The sequence below is a fragment of the Harpia harpyja genome, chromosome W (genome assembly GCF_026419915.1).
Source record: "Harpia harpyja isolate bHarHar1 chromosome W, bHarHar1 primary haplotype, whole genome shotgun sequence".
Lineage (NCBI taxonomy): Eukaryota > Metazoa > Chordata > Aves > Accipitriformes > Accipitridae > Harpia > Harpia harpyja.
Genome location: NC_068968.1, coordinates 12,315,552 through 12,334,449, shown reverse-complemented (window position 1 = coordinate 12,334,449; position 18,898 = coordinate 12,315,552). Strand labels below are relative to the sequence as shown.

General features: G+C 43.8%; 1 protein-coding gene across 1 annotated transcript in view; it reads left to right on the top strand.

Annotated features, from left to right (window-relative positions):
• Positions 1–18,898, top strand: part of LOC128136200 (microtubule-associated protein 1B-like) — a 95,399-nt gene that overhangs the window by 64,155 nt on the left and 12,346 nt on the right. Inside the window, exons 3-4 of the mRNA XM_052775400.1 lie at positions 4,187–4,269; positions 11,896–12,036. Of these exons, the coding sequence (XP_052631360.1) occupies positions 4,187–4,269; positions 11,896–12,036 (224 nt within the window). The remainder of the gene's footprint in view (positions 1–4,186; positions 4,270–11,895; positions 12,037–18,898) is intronic.

Genomic DNA, 18,898 nt, shown 5'->3' with positions numbered 1-18,898 from the left:
CCTGCATTCAATATATCATTCATATAGTGATAGATCAGAAATTGAGCAAATCTTTCTCTGATTGGTTTCAAAGCCCAAGCAACAAAATGTTGACACATGGTAGGAGAGTTTTTCATTCCCTGTGGTAAAACTGCCCATTGATACCGTCGTGCAGGCTCTGCCTTATTTATTGATGGTACTGTAAAAGCAAACTTCTCTTGATCTTCAGGATGTAACGGTATAGTAAAAAAAAAAAAACCAATCTTTCAGATCAATAATCAAAATGTTCCAATGTACTGGAATCATTACCGGGGAGGGCAATCCAGGTTGTAAGGCTCCCATATCATGCACTACTGCATTGATCGCATGCAGATCGTGCAACAAACACCATTTCCCATTTTTCTTTGGGATGGTAAAAATTGGGCTATTCCATGGGCTAGTAGAGGGAACTATATGTCCTGCCTCTAGCTGCTCTTGTACTAACTCTTGAATCTTGGACAGCTTTTCTGCATTGAGCGGCCATTGATCAACCCATACCGGTGTTTCAGTTTTCCATCTCAGTTTTAGGATTGGCAGTCCTTCAATGGCCGCGATTAAAAACCCTGAGTTGTCAGCCTCTCACCCAGTTGACTCAAGATGTCTCGCCCAATCAATGCGATGGGAACGTTCAAAACGTATGGTCGTGTTTTCACCTCAGAGCCGTCAGAAAAACAGAAATTTAAATGCTCTTTGCTCACACTAGTGGATCGCATCCCACCAATTCCATAAATCTCTTCAGTGGTGTGTATTAGCTGCCATTCATTAGGCCATTTACTTCTGGGAATTACGGTAACATCTGCTCGCGTATCAATGATCATTTTTAAAACAATGGTTTCGTTTTTTGGTCCCATAATTCTCACTGTCTCCTCTGGTTTAGACTTTTGAATATTTAAGGCCAATAGCACTGCAGGTGAACCAGGGATCCAAATCCTGCATCTCCTCGCAAAAGTTTGCCAGATTTTGGTACTCGGGATTCAAACGGAACTAACTGCGCTATGCGTGCACCTTTCGCAATATTCACGGGTGGCGTTATTGTTTGGACCATGATCATGATCACACCAGTGTAATCAGCATCAATTACTCCTGGTAAGACAAAAATCCCCTGTCGAGATGTTGACGATCGCCCCAACAATATCACACATAATCCATGACCAAGAGGTCCTTTCATGTTTGATGGAATGCAATGCACCTTTGTGTCCAACAAAGTTACTTCTACTGCTGTTACCACGTCCACTCCGGCACTTCCTGCTGTGGCGGAGGGGATGCTGTCCAGACACCCTGTATTTGTGTTGTAGCGCATGGGGATCTCGCGCTCAGTTGGGAGTTTCCCAAAACCCTGCTGCTGACATGGTACTTTGATTTACATTCTTTAGTCATGTGGCCTCTTTTCCCACATCGATCGCATTGTGTTTCACCAGAGACCTTACCATAAACTTTACATTGCGCCTCCTGACCTTTCCCCGCATTTTGTTTGTAGCAGAGGTCGCACTGCTGTGGCAAATGCAGAAGCAAAAAGAGCAGCTTTCCCTTGTTCACCCAAATGGTCGCAAGCTTCTAACATCTCACTAACAGTAACACCTCGAGGTAACGTGCACAATACTCGCTTTGTTTTCGCATTTGCATTTTCAAACGCCAACTGATCAAGCAACTTAACCTTCATGTTACTATCAAGATCTGCGTGAGATTCCAATGCGGTATGCAGTCTGTCTATAAACTGAGCAAATGGTTCAGATTCTCCCTGCCGAATATTAACATAGGAAGGAGAAACCTTTCCTTGCTCGGGTATGCTTTGGAGAGCTTTAAATGCCAATTCCTGTGATTGCATTAAAACTTGAGTATCAAATTGAGCTTGCCAAGTGGCATTTGAAAATGGTCCAGAACCCATCAGCATTTGAGCAGCACATTGAAATAAGGGATCATTTTGTTGACGTCCCCTATTTCCTGCATCTGCATCATCGCAGAGTTCCTGCCACCTATAGAAAAAATAAAACTCTTGTGACGGCGACAACAAGGTTTTAGCAAGCATTCACGAGTCATGTGGAGTTAAGGTTGACCCAGAAAATATATGGGACAAAACTGCCTGCGTAAAAGGAGATTTTAAACCATACTGAACAATTGCAACCTTTGTTTCTTTTATGATTTTCCAATCAAATGGAACCCATTTATTAGGTCCACCCCCAGCCCCTGCAATAACCGGAAACGCTGTGGGAGCTGCTGTGATTTCTCCCTCAATTAAGGCATCACGAATAATTCCCCGCCATTTATTCCGGGGGTCCATTGTTTCTGGAAAAGTGGGGATCGGTTCCCTGGGAGGTGGAGAAGGCAGAGGTATAGGTGCAGGACAAGGAGGGGACAGAGGTAAAAAAGGGTTTGAAGGATGGGGAGGAGGAAGAGGGCGGGGCGGGGGGGAAGGGTGCATCAAAGGATACGGCTGGCAGTTTTTCTCGCTTCACAGCAGCCTCCAGCTGTGCCAGCTTTTCTATTACTGACTGCAACTGCTGCAAAGTGAGCTCCAGCCCCTCTTCATGCTCTTGAGGTGACCCAGGCATAGACAGAGGCAACGGAGGGTATATGCTAGGTATAATTTGTTCATGTTGAGTGGCAATATCTGGGGGCTGTTTTCTCGTAGGCGGATTTTTACTCGCTTCCTGATTCTGTAGGGTTTCCTTTAAGCGTACGGTTAGGGAGGCTTGGGAACTGTCAGATAGCTGATTAATATCAGCAGTCCCAGGGAGTGGAGCAGAATTCAAGGGCACAGAAGCAGGCGGACAAGCTCCAGGGAAGCCAAAAGTCTCTCTCGCTGCATTATGTTTTTCTCCCTGCATTTCCCCTTCGCTTGTGGTGGGAGAGCGAGCAGCAAAAGCAGACGCAGCCGCTTTACGATCTGCTTTCATTTCTTGCAGAGTTGTCTTAATTACTTTTCATAAAGTTGCAAGACCTTTAACTTCTTTAGACCCGTCACTAATTTCATCCCATAGGGAGGTTCCGATAGCTTCCCAGGTACTAAGCTCAAAAGCTGTACCCACACTAATTAAAAGGTTTCTGTCCTTGCTCCATTGTAAAAGCCGCTTTAAACAAGCTTCATCATATTTTATGCCTCTCTTGGAGAGTATATGTTGGAGGAGCTTAACTACTGCTTCTTCTTCTTTGGAAAGCGTGGACCCCATCTCCTCCCCCGACCTCTCGCCATTCTTGCGGGCTGAAGAAAAGCGGAGCTGACTGGCACCGTCCCTTCTCCTGGGCCCACTTAACAAGGGCTTGAATCCCTTTAATATCTGCCTCGAGCCCTCTCATAGAGAGGATACTTGCGAGGAGCCGAACCGCCGCCTCATCTTCTATGACGGTTCTTACCTTTGCAGAGGGTCGCTCAGCTGCGCGAACTCCAGGCTCCGACGCTTTACTTTCGGCTTGTGCCCACTTCTGCTTCTCACGTCCCCAGCCTCCCGGTATCACTGTTCTGCGATGCTTTGGAGGTTTCAGCAAGCTGTCGGATCCAGCCTCCCGGTATCACTGTTCTGTGATGCTTTGGAGGTTCCAGCAAGCTGTCGGATCCAGCCTCCCGGTATCACTGTTCTGTGATGCTTTGGAGGTTTCAGCAAGCTGTCGGTCCCTGTTCGGGCGCCACTTGTAGCAGGGAACCATCTGGAGATGTGAGCCGAGTAACAACCGGACACCGATACGGTTAAAGTTGTTCTCCCTTTATTGCCCAAATAGCGTGCTTATATACCTTGTCAAGCTAAACATCAGCTGTCCACGCGCCAAAAGCTAAAATATAATTGGTTATACTATCTCTGTCCACACGCATAAACATAGGACACAATTGGTTATACTAACTCTGTACACGCGCCTAAACATAGGACACAATTGGTTATACTAAAACATGCGAAACTTGTCTCAGCCTAATTGGTTAAGATAAACTGCCGAATTGAGGTTCTTCGTGCCAAGTTCCCTTTATCTTGGAATGTGCACCTGTGTTCTTCTAATTGGCATCTTTCTTTTTTTGTCTTCTTGTTTATTCTGTTCAAGGCCTTCTAAAGGCGTCTGGAATACTTTTGTGACCGTTAGCTAAATATGTGTCCGCAACATAACTAGCTCAGGGAAAGCACTGGTTTAAACCATGCTGGTTGAATTTAATGTCTTTTTTTTTTTTTTCTCTCTGTGCTTGCAGGTCAGAAGATTCTTCACCACAGAAGTGATGTCTTAGAAACTGTAGTCCTGATCAATCCCTCAGATGAAGCAGTTAGTACTGAGGTAAGTCAGTCAGAAATACTTCACTGGATGTGTCATAAAAGCTCCATTAAGCAGACAGGTTGAGAGCAGCTCCTAACTATGGACGAAAGGACATGTTAGGAACAAATATCATCAAAAACATCAGCTATCCCTTGATTTTCTTCCTGGTTTCCCAGACTCCTGATAAAGCATTGAAGGCATATGTTGCGTTAAAGCATAACGAAGTTTGGCAGAAAACAAACCCCCTTGCATTCCAGCTTGCCCTCAGATATCAGAGGGGCTGGGGGCGGCTAGGCTTAGATTATGAGTGATGCCCAATTCAGCACTATAAGTCTGGTTGCGTTCAATATATTGAACTATCACAATGACGGATGCACTAATAGCGCACTGTACTTTCAATTTAGTTGCATTCAATGAACTATCACGGCCAGACTTAAGGAGTTTGGTCATGTTCAACAAACTATCACGGCTAGATTAATGAACAGCACAGTTTATTAAAGCAACAGTACAGGTTCTTTTGGATTGCCGGTGATAAATACACTGTCTGCAAAGCACATGCAAATAATTATACAGTCGACTACAAGCACACTAAATTATGGAAAAAAACCCTAGAGATTTCTAAGTTTCCCGGGCAGTCGACTACAAGCACACTAAATTATGGAAAAAACCCCTAGAGATTTCTAAGTTTCCCGGGGAAACACTTGGTATGACCGAGGGTTCGAATCTTACCCAGTAGGCGTCCGTATGGGGGGGAAGAGAGGTTCAGCCCGTCGACTGATCCCAGAAGTCAGCGATGTCCTCCTGACTTGTCTATGATGGTGTCTTCCCTAGCATTCCTCCTCTCTTAAGCCCTTTTATATTTTCTTATTTTTAGGTGGAGCTTGAGTGACTCTAGTCATACATACCTTTATTATGATTGGTGTAAAATCTCCTCGCTTTACTTTTAAAGGTATATGCTAGAGAGAATTCAGAGTGCATGCTCAGTGAGGGGTGGTCACAGCTTGGAGGCGGGTAGTTTTGGGGATGGAGGTGTGTTTTGGTATTATAATGAGATTATAATGAGCAAAGTTCACCCAGAGGACATGATTTAGCGTGTCACTACTCCAGAACTGGGCACTTATGATATAAATCAGAAGTAAGGCAATAGCTTTGACAGAACCCCATTGTTTCATCTTCTTGCTTCAGTGGATTCAATGCAGGGACCTTCCATTCTTGTTCCAGTAGTTCCAGTTCCCCATCCCTGCAGTGATATCACAGAGCCTGGCTGCGGTGTCTCCACTCTGCTCCACCCTCCGTGTTGCTTCTGAGAGTCAGCATACCAAGCTCCCCTGGTGTTGCTAACATCTAAGGTTGCAGGTTATGTTGCTTAGGGAATTATTATGGAACAGATTTCTTGTATATCCACTGCATTCCACCCTGGAGGTTTACCTTCCCTTAAAAGGGGGACATATCAATAAGTCACCTCCAGCAATCATTCCACAGCATAGGACAGAAACACACCACTTATCCCAGCACTCATTTCCTCATAACAGACCAAATTCCCTTCTTGATGAAGGCAGCTGTAGTGAAACTGCATCTGCTTTTCTTCTGCTCCTCCATTGTTTGGTAGCTCTGGATGCCTATTTTACATATGAAAAAGTGCTTGAAAAGAAACCAGGTGCCCTGAGATAAAATTAGGTCTTCGAGAAGAATTACCATCTATGTGGTGGTGACTCTAGGTTGATCTACGTGATCTGTCCTTCAAAAAGTATGTGACATGATCAATGGACTCTGGAGAGTGCCCCAGAAAAGGACTGTCAATTCCTCATGAACTGGCTAGAGTAGAGTCAAAGCAATGAGCATGTAGCTCAAAGACAAAGTTGATAAATTTATCTAGTGAGACTGAAGGTTGTAAAAAATAGGGATAATTACATTGCTAGCCAGTGCTGGGAAGCACTGACATAGTACAAGTTCTTTTGGGAAATGAAGTGGCTCTGCCACTTTGTGAAAAATCTATTTTGATACCAACTTTAAGTGATATTAAATACAAACAGGAGGAAACACGCCAAAACAAATGAAATTTCTGAAGTTTTAAAAGTTTAAAAAAGTAAGTAAGCTTAGTTAATGGCAGCTCATGCACTAAAAAATTATGTGCGAAAATCTCTTACATTGTGTTAGAGGTACTTAGTAAGGAACAAGGGTGTCAGCTGGGTAGCAGCTCTTAGGTTTGTCTTTAATATGCTCAGGCTTTCAGAGTAAAAAGCTATAAAGGATGGGGGAGGGGAAGAGCTGAAGGAACTGCCAAAAGTAGGGAAATGCTGCTTCTGTCACTGTTGCTTGTCATTCCTTTGATGGATGACCACATGGAAGAACATGGTCTGAGGTTGATTAATGCCTTCTGACCCCTGGCTTTACTCCTTTGGCTCTGGAAGATGTTTGGCTAAGTTACTATTAATTTGCTCTTGCTAGACTGTGAAAGGCAATCTTTTCTTAGCTTTCATCTTGCAAGACTGGTCACAGCCAGAAGTTACAAACTGAGGTTTACCTTGGCTGGCTAAGAGAGACTCTCACTGGTCAAAAGCCAGAACATGATGATAAGAAAGAGGCAGAAGAATTAAATCAGAGGTTGCAATAGACATGCTTTGCCCATTATGGCAAATAGAAAACTTAGTTCCTACATATCAAGAGATTTCCAGGTTGCATCTGGGGAGACAGTGATATACCATGGAGCTCTGACTTTCACCAGAAGAGGAAATTGAATCTATCGGTTCAGGAAAAACAAAGGCAAAAGATATTAAAACAAATTCCTGTTAATCTGGCTGGTAATAGCCATGCTGGTGGTAGTCAGAGCATAGTTCTGCCCGAAGCTCCTATTGTATTCTGTCAGCTGCCAAATACCTCCCAAGAGAAGCCCAAAGGGAGAGAAGCTGCAGTTGCCCAAAGAAAACAAGTTTCTGAAAACCCCATGAGCAGTTACTTCCTTTTTAAGACTATCCCACTCCATTTCTCTAACACTCCTGCATCTGTACCATAAGTCTTAGAAACAGCTGATCTGCTTATGCTCCTGTCTGAGTTCACACTCCGTCTTTAAGTCTGTTTTGACTGAGGCTAAGTCTTGCTGTTCACTTTCTTCAAACAATTTGGAACTTCAACCAAGGGTAAAGCTGAACAGAATCATCACCTTGTAATATTTCTGTAGTGGTCTTGAAATCAGCAAAATTCTGGTAGTCCCTCAGGAAGCCTTGATTATATCCTGACACAGAATTTATGTCTCAAAGTTTTTTCATGTGTATCATTATGCTCTGTAATCTGCAAGCATTTATTTACTTTTTTTTCCTGTCATAGTTTTCTAGCACTGCAGAACCTATTTCACCATCAATTAATAAAATAGATTGAAGGGGAATTATGTGACAGTTGCATATCAGTGATTCACAAGTGTTTTGGGTTTGTGTGGCGGGGTTTTGGTAGCAGGGGAGGGGCTGCAGGGGTGGCTCCTGTGAGAAGCTGCTAGAAGCTCCCCTGGCTCCAAGTCGGACCCACCTCTGGCCCAGGCCGACCCAATCAGTGACGGCGGTAGCGCCACTGGGATAACATCTTTAAGAAGGGGAACCTGCAGTGAGTAGTGGGATTGGAATGTGAGAGGAACACCTGTGCAGGTACTGAGGTCAGTGAAGAAGGAGGGGGAGGAGGTGTGCTGGAGGAGGCTGATGCTCCTGCAGCCTGTGGTGAGATGGCAGGCTGTCCCCCTGCAGCCCATGGAGGTTACTGGTGGAGCAGATGCCCACCTGCAGCCTGTGGAGGACGCCACGCTGGAGCAGTTGGATGCCCCCAAAGATGGCCATGACTCCATGGGAAAGCCCATGCTGGAGCAGTCTGTGACCGAAGGACTGCGGCCCGCAGAAAGGACCAATGCTGGAGCAGTTCATGAAGGACTGCAGCCCGTGGGAAGGACCTATGCCGGAGAAGTTTGTGGAGAACTGTCTCCTGTGGGAGGAACCCCATGCTGGAGCAGGGGAAGAGGATGAGGATCCTCCCCCTGAGGAGGAAGGAGCAGCAGAGACAATGTGTGATGAACTGACCCCAACCCCCATCCCCTGTCCCCCTGCACCACCGGGGGGAGGAGGTAGAGAGAACCGGGAGTGGAGTTGAGCTGGGAAGGAGGGAGGGGTGGGGGGAAGGTGTTCTAAGGTTTGGTTTAACTTCTCAGTATCCTTGTTTTTTATTTGATTTGTAGTAAATTAAATTGATTTTGTTTCTTCCCTAAGTTGAGCCTGTCTTTTGCCCGTGACCATAAGTAGTGAGTGATTCCTCCCTGTCCTTGTCTCGACCCACGAGCCTGCCTGTATATTTTCTCCTCCTCATCCCACCGGGGCCGGGGGGGGAGGAGTGAGAGCGAGTGGCTTCATGGTGCTTTGTTGCTGGCTGGGCTTAAACCATGACAACAAGTCAGGAAATAATTTTGCTGTTGGAAAATCTGGTGAGTTTATACATAAGTTGGCAGACTGCCCAGAGCTGCTGCCAGCAATGAGAGAAAACACAGAAGAGGAAGCCAGTTCTTTTATGATTTTAATACACCTAAACCAGACAAGATTTCAGACACACATCAGCCAGCCAGCTGCACTTATCTATATTTTTGTCTGAAATAAAAATGAATATACTTGATCCAGCAAGGATTTTGCTGAATTTATAGTCATTTAGTGCAATTAGTGACAGACCAGCATTAGTCCTGCATTTAATTAAAGGAACTTTCTGCTGCTCAAAGTCAAGACCACTTATTAAATAAAATAACAATGAAGATGTGGAAGATTTGGGATCTTCTTTCAGATAGATACTCTTCAGTGGCTCTTTTCTACTTGTACTGAAAGCATGAGTTGTTCAGCAGAGATTTAGGTCAAGCCTTCCTGGCTCAGTCTCCCTGGTGTGAGCAGGAATTGTTTAGAACAACTGATTGCTTAACAATCAATATAAAAATTTGAAATAATAGCTTGCTGGGACAGCTGAGGTGATTGTTATCTCCATGGAGATGGAGTTTGGATGCAATATCTACATGTGGAGTTGTTCCAGATCGACTCTGCTCATTTAGTTTAATACATGGATAGCCTTATTCTGGGATCACTATTCTGGTTTAACTTAATTCTTCCTGAACAGAGGAATTAGTGCACTTGAAATTCATACCTTACCTCAATTTGAATTGATTTTTAAGTGTTGGACAAGACTATTGAAATATTTGCTGTATTGGGTCTGGCTGGGATGGAGTTAACTTTCTCCATAGCAGCCCTGATAGTGCTGTGCTTTGTATTTGTAGCTAGAAAGGTGTTGATAACACACCAGTGTTTTGGCTATTGCTGAGCAGTGCTCCCACAGCATCAAGGCTGTCTCTCGAACCCCCCCACCCCAAAGGCCAGTAGGCTGGGAGTGGGCAAGAGGCTGGGAGGGGACAGAGCCAGGACAGCTGACCCAAACTGACCAAAGGGATATTCCATATCCCATATGAACGTCGTGATCAGCAATAAAAGCTAAGAGAAAGGGGGGGGGGGGGGGGGGGGGGCATTCATTATCAAGGTGTTTGTCTTCCAAAGCAATTGCTATGTGTACTGAGGCCCTACTTCCCAGGAAGTGGCTGGACATTGCCTGCTGATGGGAAGTAGACAATGAATCTTTTTTGTTTTCCTTTTCTTCCATGTGTGGCCTTTGCTTTTCTTTATTAAACTGCCTGTATCTCAACCCATGAGTTTTTCATCTTATTTTCTCCCCCCTGTCCCCCTGAGGAGGGGGAGTGATAGAGCAGCTTGGTGAGCACCTGGCGGCCAGCCAAGGTCAACCTACCACATATGCAAAAAGTTTACTCAACAGTACAGAATCTTACAAAGGTTTGGTTTAGTTTAGTTTTGTTCTTCAATTTAAGTTGAATTGAGCCAACAGAAGTATGCTGAATATATGGATTTTTCTTAGCATGCAAGTAAATCTCCCCCTGGGGGGGAAACAGGAATTATTACTAGCTGTAGTGAGGGTCAAGTAAAGTAACGAGGATCTGGTTTAAAATAGTTAACAGTTATTTCAAATTGCAGAAGTTTATTTCTCAGCAGCAAGCTCCTTTGAGCCATCAGGCATCTACATAATTTATTACTGTGTATTGAAAAAGGTCTTGAGCTGGCACACTTAAAGTTCTAGTGTCCATAGTTAGTGACATCATGAGATGTAAATGGTGCATGTGACTGTATCTGAGTGTTTGATTATGATTATGGGTGAAACAGAAACATCCTTTAACTTTGTAGATGATTCAACAGAATGACAGTCTAAATGTGTGACTTTTATGTGTGATTTGTGGCTATGTCACGACCCAGACTGGGCAGACCAGGGAGTTGTGTTGAATTCGAAATTCCCTCGGGCTAAATTAAGGTGAAATGACACCAAACGATCAGTTAAAGATTTTATTCATGACAAGCAAACTGAACTGGGGAGGCGTGGTAGTACGTGGCAGGGTTTCTCACAACAGGAATTGGCATAAGACTACTTCTGTAAACCGTGTAACCCAGGGTAACCATATACATCAATTCAGGGAATAAGGAGATCCCTCCCATCGAGTCACGAGGTTCAGAGCAGACCCCCTTGCTTTCTAGACTCCTCCTCAGAGAAGGGCCCAGGGGTGGCTGGATCCACTCTTAGTCCCAGACTTGGTCAAAGGTTTTATGCCTTAAAGGGATGAGGTGTAGGGATTGAGGAAAAGGAAAGAGAGAAGACAGAGAGAGAAAAAGGAAGAGAGAAAAGATTTCACTGGTCCTGGGTCCAGCATTGGTTCAGTCAGCCTAGGGGTCCAGTTCCAGTGGGCTTGTGCACCTGGGACTTCAGTTTGTGTCCTTTTATCATCTCCTTGCCCCTCCTTCAGGTGGGCACTCGAACTTATTAGGCTAATTAGCAGTTTGTGAGCCTTTGGGCTTGGGGGTCCTTTGGGGAGTAACTTCTCCTTCCCTGCAGATGTGGCCATTGTTTGATCTTTGTATCAGAACAGGGAGCTGTGCACCCTCCAGCATGCCCTCCCTGTCCTGTTGCTGATGTCTGAGCTGATGGGCTTTTCACCTTGGTTCCTTGCTGTGCAGGGTTTGTCATTAAGCAGAACTTGCCCCACCACAATGGTTCAGACGTTAACTCTTTCAGTCTCTCACAGGCTGTTAGTTTTTAGTGACATTTTTGCAACTGAATGGCAAGTAATGCTGTACACTGGGAAGAGATTGGCCTTCCAAAAACATTCTGACACATGTAGTTGTCCCTCATTAGCATGTTGGGGACAGTTGGCCAAGGCTGTCCTGATACAGTGCTATTAAAATTCAATAAGAGTTATACAAGGAATGTATTTGTTCATTGAAAATATTATTTTTTCATTCAAATTTTGTTCTTTTCTCCTCCTTGCTCTTTACCCCCCATGTCATTAGTTTGATTTATTCATCAGACTTTCTCTTTAATCGCTTCTTCTGCCTCCTTTTTTCCCCTTTTGCTCTTTTCTTGTTCTCTTTTGTAAACAGGACTGTAACTTGAAAATGTTTCAACAGTCCTGGGAGACACTGGTGCAAAATATGTTTTAAATTAGATGAGGTAAACTGTATGTTCTCAGAGGAATGTACAAACATGTGGTAACTCCCATTATTGATGTGTTTCTCTCCTTCACTCTAGGTGCGCTTAATGATCACAGATGCTGCAAGACACAAGCTCCTTGTACTAACTGGACAGTGCTTTGAAAACACAGGAGAACTCATTCTTCAGTCAGGGACGTTCTCCTTCCAGAACTTCATTGAGATCTTCACGGATCAAGAGGTGTGTTCAGAAAAGTGTCTTCCATACATTGTCATGTGATGGCAAAGGTTTTTAGAAGACTAAAAATGGCCCTCTGTTGTTAGAATTAGCATTGGCTAACAAACACGGATGTTTTTTACTCTTCATTATAGGCTTTCTTTCAAGACGTTTATTTAATTTACTTTAGTTTTGATGTAAATTGCTTAACAAAGGAATTACATTTTAATTTGGGACATTAAATTGTAACTTCGAGAAACAGAAAACCAAGGAACATTTTGACAATGGAAGGAGATAGTGTTGTGTTTAAAATATACAGCTTGTTTATCTAAGGTGCATATACAAAGCAGTCAAATTGAATTTGACACCAGGTTCTTGCCTGTTGGCAGCTAAGTAATAGGTGACGTTAAATAAGACAGAGGCTATCCATTGGAATGGCTGTAGTTTTCTGTACCACCTACCTGCTTGGCTTCTTTACTGTAGTGTTTAAAATTTTGCTAGTGAAATCTGTAAATCTTGTGATTTTTACATACCAAAACTATAAGAATGAAGTATACCAATATTTAATGCTGTTTCTTTCATGATTTGTTATTTTGCTGTCTTGCTTAATGTACTGTGTCTGAAAGCTCCCATAGGGCAAGAATCCATAGTAAACAAGCTGTCACACTTAATTTGGCTGCTGTGTAAAATATATATTTAAATAAACTATATGGCTAGGTATTTAGTTTCCAAAATTATTTAGGAGCATTTCAGTGGAGTGAGATTTGAAAGTTCAGCGCTGAAAAAGCAATGTTTGCATGAGCTCCAGTGTGACCTTACTGTATCCATTTGGGGACAGACTTTTTATCAGGGCTTGTTGTGATAGGACAAGGGGTAATGGTTTTAAACTAAAAGAGGGTAGATTTAGACTAGATATAAGGAAGACATTTTTTTCGCTGAGGGTGGTGAAACACTGGCACAGGTTGCCCAGAGAGGTGGTAGATGCCCCATCCCTGGAAATGCCGAGTGATTGCCGCAGTGGTAGGCGTGCAGGGCATATTCCCATGGTCTCTGAGTAAAGCTCACTTGGCTCATCTCTGCTGCTGGCAGCATGCTCACCAGCCAGCCAGCATGGCTGTTTTAAAGTGTTGGCTTCCAGCTTATTGTCTCTGAAACCTTGGGTTCCCACTGCTTCTAAAAGATTTCACAAAAGCAAAGAAAGATCATATTTGCCATACTGCAGTCTGTGTATGTGACATTTTTTAAAGGGTCCCATTAATGGGAAATTTTTAGGTGGTCTACAAATTGGAAAAAAGGTTAGACAAAATTTCAGTCTTTAATAATACTGATAGACCTTGGGCTGCCCACTTCTGTGAGTCAGAGAACCATGAGTGCAGGAACAGTGACTTTCCATTTGTGGACACTGAAATTGTAAAGGATCGCCTGTATCAGCTGAATGTTCATAAGTCCATGGGGCCAGATGGGATTCATCCCAGAGTACTGAAGGATCTAGCAGATGTTATGGCAGGAACCCTCTCGATCATCTACCAAAGGTCTTGGGAGTCTGGGGAGGTCCCTGCTGACTGGAAGCTAGCCAATGTTATTCCAATTTCCAAGAAGGGCATGAGGGAAGGCCCAGGGAACTACAGACCTGTTAGTCTAACCTCCATCCCTGGAAAAAATATGAAGATCATACTGGGTGCTATTGAAAGGCATTTAAAGGACAATGCAATCCTCAGGCACAGTCAACATGGGTTCACAAAGGGAAAGTCCTGTTTAACTAATTTGATATCCTTCTATGATAAGATCACCCACCTAGTGGATGAAGGGAAGGCTGTGGATGTATTTTTTCTTGATTTTAGTAAGGCTTTTGATACTGTCCCTCACAGCATCCTTCTGGACAAGTTGTCCAACTGTGGGATGAGCAGGTTCACGGTGCACTGGGTGAAGAACTGGCTGAAGGGCAGGGCTCAAAGTTTGTAGTGAAGGGGGCTACATCTGGCTGGCGACCAGTCACCCACAGTGTTCCTCAGGGTTCAATTCTAGGGCCAGTTCTGTTCAATATTTTTATCAGTGGTCTGGATGCAGGAATTGAATGCACCATTAGCAAGTTTGCTGATGATACCAAACTGGGAGGTGCTGTTGACTCTCTTGAGGGATGAGAGGCCTTGCAGAAGGATCTGGATAGATTGGAGCATTGGGCAATGATTAATGGCATGAAATTTAACAAGAACAAAGGCTGGATTCTGCACCTGGGATGGAGTAATGCTGGACACAAGTATAAATTGGGAGAGGAGTGGCTGGAGAGCAGCCCTGGGGAAAGGGATCTGGGGGTGCTGGTGGACAGCAGGCTCAATATGAGTCAGCAGTGTTCCCTGGCAGCCAACAGGGAAAACCCACATCCTAGGGTGCATTAAACACAGTGTAACCAGCCGGTCGAGAGAGGTGATTATCCTGCTGTATTCAGCATTGGTGCGGCTTCACTTTGAGTACTGCAGTTCTGGGCCCCACAATTTAAGAAGGATGTTGTATTGGATTTGCATGGCAAGGTTTTGGTAGCGGGGGGGCTACAGGGGTGGCTTCTGTGAGAAGCTGCTAGAAGCTTCCCCTATGTCCAATGGAGCCAATGCCAGCTGGGTCCAAGACAGACCTGCAACTGGCCAAGGCCAAGCCCATCAGCAACAGTGGTAGCACCTCTGTGATAACATATTTAAGAAGGGAAAAAAAGTTGCTGCGGGACAGAAACTGCAGCCAGAGAGAGGAGTGAGAACATGTAAGAGAAACAACCCTGCAGACACCAAGGTCAGTGAAGAAGGAGGGGGAGGAGGTGCTCCAGGTGCCGGAGCAGAGATTCCCTTGCAGCCTGTGGTGAAGACCATGGTGAGGCAGGCTGTCCCCCTGCAGCCCATGGAGGACCCCACACCGGAGCAGGTGGGTGCCTGAAGGAGGCTGTGGCCCTGTAGGAAGCCCGCGCTGGAGCAGGCTCCTGGCAGGTCCTGTGGACCTGTGGAGAGAGAGGAGCCCACACTGGATCAGGTTTTCTGGCAGGACTTGTGACCCCATGGGGGACCCATGCTGGAGCAGTGTGCTCCTGAAGGACTGCACGCCGTGGAAGGGACCCATGCTGGAGCAGTTTGTGAAGAACTGCAGCCTGTGGGAAGGACCCACGTTGGAGAAGTTCATGAAGGACTGTCTCCCATGGGAGGGACCCCACGCTGGAGCAGGGGAAGAGTGTGATGAGTCCTGCCCCTGAAGAGGATGGAGCAGCAGAGACAACATGTGATGAAGTGACCGTAACTCCCATTCCCCATCCCCCTGCACTGCTGGGGGGGGGTAGGTAGAGAATCTGGGAGTGAAGCTGTGCCCGGGAAGAAGGGAGGGGTGGGGGGAAGGTGTTTTAAGATTTGGTTTTATTTCTCATTACCCTACTCTGTTTTGATTGGCAATAAATTAAGTTAATTTTCCCCAAGTCAAGTCTTTTCTGCCTGTGATGGTAATTGGTTGAGTGATCTCTCCCTGTCCTTATCTCGACCCACGAGCCCTTTGTTATATTTTCTCTCCCCTGTCCAGTTGAGGAGGGGGGAGTGATAGAGTGGCTGTGTGGTGCTTAGTTGCTAGCTGGGGTTAAACCATGACAGATGTGAAGGTCCTTGAATGCATCCAGAGGAGGGCAATAAAGCTGGTGACAGGGCTGGAAGGAATGTCTTATGAGGAGTGGCTGAGGACTTTGGGTTTGTCTAGTTTGGAGAAAAGGAAGCTGAGGGGCAACCTTATTGCTCTCTACAGCTTCTGGAGGAGGGGAAGCGGAGAGGGAGATGCTGATCTCTTCTCCCTGGTATCCAGTGATAGGATGCATGGGAATGGTTCAAAGTTGCGTCAGGGGAGGTTTAGACTGGAGATCAGGAAGCATTTCTTTACCAAGAGGGTGGTCAAACACTGGAACAGGCTTCCTGGAGAGGTGGTCGATGCCCCAAGCCTGTCAGTGTTTGAGGTCTTTAGACAATGCCCTTAATAACATGCTTTAACTTGGTCAGCCCTGAAGTGGTTCAGGCAATTGGACTAGATGATCGTTGTAGGTCCCTTCCAACTGAAATAGCCTAGTCTAGTCTATTCTATTCTAAGAAAGGGCTAGAAAAAAGTGGTTAGTGGTTTGTTAACTAGTGATTAGAAAAAAGAATTCCTGTGCTGTCCTGATCCATAATCATGTATGGTTTGATGAGTATTGTAGTAAAGTTGGTATTTCTGGTCTCTGTCCATTTTTATTTCACTGGACCAAACCTGAACTATGGTCATGGGATGTGCTTACAAATAATAAATACTCTTTGAGGGATAATCTTATGAAGTCCTATTCAGAAAGCCATCTCTAGCTTTCAGAACTCCCTGCAGGCAATGTGTTGTTTTCAACTTCTCCCATGCCAGATGTCCCATTCTACTGCCTCTGCAACAACAGCTAGCAGAGGAAAACCTTTTTTTTTTACCTTTATGGTCCAGGGTATGAAACAATCTTGTGTTTTCTCTGAGCAGCCAACTTGTTTGCCTTCACCAGCTGTAACAACTTTAAAACTTGAGGATTCCTCAACAGATGTATCTCAGTGCTTGAAAAGATGATCATGTTCACAGATACATTTCTTTGCTCCCAGAGTGACTTTGAATTCAGAGAAGAGAATGAGAAGTTACATCTCTGTGTTATCAAATAGCATAAGCAGTGGAACTGTCAATATCCTTTGTGCCATCAGTTGAAATGCAAATCCTTTAAAGCCTTTTCTAGGGCATTCCTGAACTCCCTATTCTTAACAGATATGATCTGTCTGGAATAATTTTTCTCCAATGTTTCATTGGCCTGCACTACCAGTGGCTTAATACTGTCTGCATTATGTGTGCCAACTTTTAGGAGCAAAGTAAGTCAGAATTTAGGAGTATGAAGCAGCAATCCAAATATGGTATAATATAAACTGGATAGGACTAACCCCAAACCTTGGCCCAGTATATTCATTAGCCCAGTATATTACCATATGATTTTTTATCTAGCCAGAAAATTTGCCCTACATGAGAAATGGTCTCTACTCAAGTTATCTCCTTATGTATGCAACAGACTTGGATTTATTCTTCCAGAGGAAGTGATCTTTTACTACTTTTGATTCTCCCTAATACTGTGTTTTCAACCCTGACCAGAGACACTGTGTAAAGTAGTATGCTTGAGATCCTAAATCTATTTCAGAGCTGTGGTCTGTGCTGCCCCTCTTTTCTTATTTCTGTGGTAAACAACAGGAATGGTTCTCCTATTTTTCTTATCTTTCATCCTTTTCTGCATTTACTCCTTTTGTTTTGTTTTGCTTTGTTTTTTTCTTTGCTCTTTTTCAGACAAAGCCGTGTCTGACACAGGGGTGAGATTTATTTATACTCCTATCAAATGGTTTGAATACAAAGGCCAACAAAGAAAGATAGAAAATATGTATTTTCTGCTTTATTTAGGTATTGGCTGGATTATTTTTGTTTAGATAACAGCCACTGTATCTTTGTTGCATTTTATTTTTGGTAAATGCTGAAAATAAATTATGTAACACAAAGAAAGGAAGCGAGACATACACACACAGAGGCCCACAGAGATGTACTGCAATCAAACATTATTATTTTTTTTTTATATATCCATTTCTTCTGCTGATTCAGCTTGTGGTCCAAGACTTTCAAATTATTCAGCTGTAGCCTAATCTATATATTCTTTATGAAAACTGTTCCTGTAGCTTGAACTAACAATTGAGTCTCTGCAAAGAAGGTTGTGGTATTTTGCATGATACTGTGTGGGCATATTTTGCACTGACATTTTATGTCTGAATTACTTCTTTAAAGTTTACATAATTTGGTGGTCGCTTTGTTAAGAGCAATTAGAACAGAAATGGGCTACATTTAACCTAATTTCCTGTAAAAAAAAAAAAAAAAAAGTCAAATGAAAGTATCTGTGGAACTGGGAGAAGGTATAAAATATATCATACTTTTTCATGTTTGTTTGTGTACTAATCTGGAACCACCAAATATTGTTTTTTAGTTCAGACTAGAACAGAACAATAGCTCTTCATACTATGGCATAGAACTTTTTGTTTTCTGTGCCTTCATTTCAGTAGCTGGTTTTGGTACTAGCATGTTATCAAACACTGTCAAAATTAATGGAGTTATTCTAGATTTTCACTTTTGTGGTCCATAAGTTTAAAATCAAAATAATGACAAGAGCATTTTTAACTTGCTCTTTCTTTAGCCCTGAGTTTATATTTTTATTTATAAAACTATATATATAAAAAGCATTATAAATATATCATAGATTGCCTGATATGATATAATATGTATTTTTATATATATTTGTCATGGTTTAACCCCAGACAGCAACTAAGCACCACACAGCCGCTCACTCACTCCCCCCAGGTGGGATGGGGGAGAGAATCGGAAGGGTAAAAGCAAGAAAACTTGTGGGTTGAGATAAAGACATTTTAATAAGTAAAGCAAAAGCTGCGCACACAAGCAAAGCAAAACAAGGAATTCATTCACCACTTCCCATTGGCAGGCAGGTGTTCAGCCATCTCCAGGAAAGCAGGGCTCCATCATGTGCAACGGTTACTTGGGAAGATAAAACGCCATCACTCCGAACGTCCCCCCTTCTTCCTCCTTCCCCCAGCTTTTATATGCTGAGCATGATGTCATATGGTATGGAATATTCCTTTGGTCAGTTGGGGTCAGCTGTCCCAGCTGTGTCCCCTCCCAACTTCTTGTGCAACCCCAGCCTACTCACTGGCAGGGCAGTGTGAGAAGCAGAAAAGGCCTTGACTCTGTGTAAGCACTGCTCAGCAGTAACTAAAACATCAGTGTGTTATCAACACTGTTTTCAGCACAAATCCAAAACATAGCCCCATACTAGCTA